This window comes from Ceratotherium simum, chromosome 12, assembly GCF_057802395.1.
Source record: "Ceratotherium simum simum isolate JZ-2026a chromosome 12, ASM5780239v1, whole genome shotgun sequence".
NCBI lineage: Eukaryota > Metazoa > Chordata > Mammalia > Perissodactyla > Rhinocerotidae > Ceratotherium > Ceratotherium simum.
This window is the reverse complement of record NC_141911.1, coordinates 38724501-38727977: the sequence shown is the minus strand read 5'-3', so window position 1 is coordinate 38727977 and position 3477 is coordinate 38724501. Positions and strand designations below refer to the sequence as shown.

At 54.9% G+C, this 3477-nt stretch overlaps 1 protein-coding gene across 1 annotated transcript; it reads left to right on the top strand.

Moving 5' to 3' along the window:
• Positions 1–756: 756 nt before the first annotated feature.
• Positions 757–2883, top strand: POU4F2 (POU class 4 homeobox 2). The gene is made up of 2 exons (XM_004420890.3): positions 757–1041; positions 1485–2883. The coding sequence occupies exons 1-2, from the start codon at positions 757–759 to the stop codon at positions 2424–2426; spliced, it is 1227 nt and encodes a 408-aa protein (XP_004420947.1). The 3' UTR covers positions 2427–2883.
• The last annotated feature ends 594 nt before the right edge of the window (positions 2884–3477 follow it).

Here is a 3477-nt window from a genome sequence, read left to right as displayed (position 1 = left end):
CTGGGGAGGCAGCCAGGTAAGAGGCGTTTCTAGCAGTCTAGGGAAAAACCCACTCAAAGTTGGCTTGGCCCCTAACTTTATTTAGGAGTTTCTTTTCCTGGCGAGGCGGAGACGGGGCGGAAGAAGCGGGAGTGGCTGGAGGCTGGCTCTTAGGTAGGAACTGCCCCGTGACTGGAACGTGAACCAGGCCAGTGAGGTGGGGTTGAGCCGGGACACTGATGTAAGTGGCAGCTGCGAGGCGCCGGGGAGGGGCGGCGGCATCAGAGCGTGGGCGGGGGCAGGAAGGGGAGGTGGAGGGCGCGGCGGGGGAGCTGGAGGCGGGTGTCAGGAAAGCTGAAAGGACCCGAGCCTGGAAGGAGCAAAGAGGGAGAAGGCGCGACACGAGAAACAGAGCAGGAGAAACCAGCGCTTCCTGGCGGGGGAGGGCAGAGGCGCGCAGGAGGGAGGGAGGGTCGAGGAGGGTGCGGGGGCAGGCGCGGGGAGAGGGGAGTATAACTCGGCGGCCGCGAGGCGCTGGGGCAGTTTCGGTCGCCCAGGTCTTCAGCCAGCGCCAAGCGGAGCCCAGCATCCGCTCAGACTGACAGCGGAGGAGCGCGTAGCCGTGTCAAGGCGCGCAGAGCTCGGAGGCGGCGGCGAGTGAGCGCAACTTTGCACCGCCCTTCCCCGCTCCCGCTCTCTCCTTGCACTTCTTCGGAGGGTCCCGGCAGTCGCAGTCAGTGCGTGCGCTACGGCAGAGCGCCCGGGAGGGCCGGGAAGATGATGATGATGTCCCTGAACAGCAAGCAGGCGTTCAGCATGCCGCACGGCGGCAGCCTGCACGTGGAACCCAAGTACTCGGCACTGCACAGCGCCTCGCCCGGCTCTTCCGCGCCCGCGGCGCCCTCCGCCAGCTCCCCTAGCAGCTCCAGTAATGCTGGCGGCGGTGGCGGCAGTGGCGGGGGCGGTGGAGGCCGGAGCAGCAGCTCCAGTAGCAGTGGCAGCAGTGGAGGCGGCGGCGGGGGCTCCGAGGCGATGCGGAGAGCGTGTCTTCCAACCCCACCGGTGCGTATTTCTGCATAATCACCGCTTAAAGGCACATTTTGACAGCCTCCTTTATCTGCTTGATGTTTTTTTCATGTCTGCACAGCAAATCACCCCACACCTCCAACCAATTTTCCCCCTCTCTCTCTTATGTATTCAGCGGATTTTTCCTTTCATATTAATTTTTATGACTTGGGATGTTGCCCGTGCGCTTGTTGTGTTGTGTTGTGTTTGCAGGCTCACTTTTTCCCTCATCGTGCACTCTTGGCTTCTCTTGGTGGCTTTGCTCCTCTGCTCTTCACCCATTTGCAGGATTATTATTCCTATTCCTATTATTATTATTATTATTTTAAGGTTCTGGGAATGTAGGCGCGGCAGCGGTGTAGAGCGCCGGGCCGGGGCTTCCGGAGAGTGCGTACAATTCCCTGCTGAGCGTAATGTGTGCCTTTTACTTGCAATTGCAGAGCAATATATTCGGCGGGCTGGATGAGAGTCTGCTGGCCCGCGCCGAGGCTCTGGCGGCCGTGGACATCGTCTCCCAGAGCAAGAGCCACCACCACCACCCGCCCCACCACAGCCCCTTCAAGCCGGACGCCACCTACCACACCATGAACACCATCCCGTGCACGTCGGCTGCCTCCTCTTCGTCGGTGCCCATCTCGCACCCGTCCGCATTAGCGGGCACGCACCACCACCACCACCATCACCACCACCACCACCACCAGCCGCATCAGGCTCTGGAGGGCGAGCTGCTGGAGCACCTGAGCCCCGGGCTGGCCCTGGGTGCCATGGCGGGCCCCGACGGCGCTGTCGTGTCCACGCCAGCTCACGCGCCGCACATGGCCACCATGAACCCCATGCACCAAGCAGCGCTCAGCATGGCCCACGCGCACGGGCTGCCCTCACACATGGGCTGCATGAGCGACGTGGACGCCGACCCCCGGGACCTGGAAGCATTCGCCGAGCGCTTCAAACAGCGACGCATCAAGCTGGGAGTGACCCAGGCCGATGTGGGCTCCGCGCTGGCCAACCTCAAGATCCCCGGCGTGGGCTCGCTTAGCCAGAGCACCATTTGCAGGTTCGAGTCTCTCACTTTGTCGCACAACAATATGATCGCGCTCAAACCCATCCTGCAAGCGTGGCTCGAGGAGGCCGAGAAGTCCCACCGCGAGAAGCTCACCAAGCCGGAGCTCTTCAATGGCGCGGAGAAGAAGCGCAAGCGCACGTCCATCGCAGCACCAGAGAAGCGATCGCTTGAAGCCTACTTTGCCATCCAGCCGCGGCCCTCCTCGGAAAAGATCGCCGCCATCGCAGAGAAGCTGGACCTTAAGAAAAACGTGGTGCGCGTCTGGTTCTGCAACCAGAGGCAGAAACAGAAGAGAATGAAATATTCTGCGGGCATTTAGGAGACCCTTGGCCTCTCCAGGGACAGCCCCCTCCTCATCCCCTCTTTTCCCTCCCTGTCTCTCCTTGCCTCTTTTCTTTCCACTTTTGGCGACCAGAAACAATTCCAGTAAATGTGAATCCACAGAGAGCGAGGATTGGAGAGCGAGCGAAGAGCGAGCAACTGAGCCCCAAGTCCGGTGAGAATGTGAAAAGATTTCTCAAAGGAAAGGAAAACAAAAGAAGGGATTTGTCAAGTTGTAGCAAAGTTGTCCCTTTTAACCCCACCCCACCCGGAAAAGGCACCCCGGCTTCTTCAGAGAAAGTCTGGAGCTGGCTGTTTGCAGGAAGGCAGACGAGATAGCCTTTTAAAAGGCCCCCAGAATGATCAAGTAAGATTCGTTTTTATTCTTAAAGACATCACCCTTGTTCAAGTTTAAAAGTACACTTTGCAGCTATTTTTCAGACATAGAAATTGATTCAGGACTGAAACTTTAAATTAGAGTTGATGCTTAATGTGATAAAGACATCTCTAAAGTATTTTGAATTTTAAAAAGAGATGGCAGATTTTCTGCATTTACACTGTATATTATATATATATTTTTATTGTGGTTCTTACCCCCTTCTTCCTTCTCTGAAGTGTTAATGCTTAAGAAAGGAGTTGCACCTGCTGTGTTCACTGATCTTGAAAACTATTATTAGATTATTGCCGAACAACCCTCTGTAAATTATTAATTTATCTCTCTAGCAACTTAATTTTGTGCACATTCTAATTAATTAAACTTCGTCAGTCTGAAAAAAAAAACGGGGAAAATGTATGCCTAGTGAAGTTAAAAATTTTTTAATGTTTCATGAGTTTACTGAATTTTTACAGCTTCCTCTTATACTGTGTTCCTTTTGGCCCGTTTGTATATTCTCACTTTGAATGAAGATTGTTTTTTCTTTGTTTTTACTGGTAGCGTTCTGATTTGTGAGTCAGCACTCAGTAATGGATGTCTTAATCGTGTAGACCTGATTCACTGTCCAAAGTATTGTTTACTTCGTTACATATTTAATGGGGATTCCCACATTGTC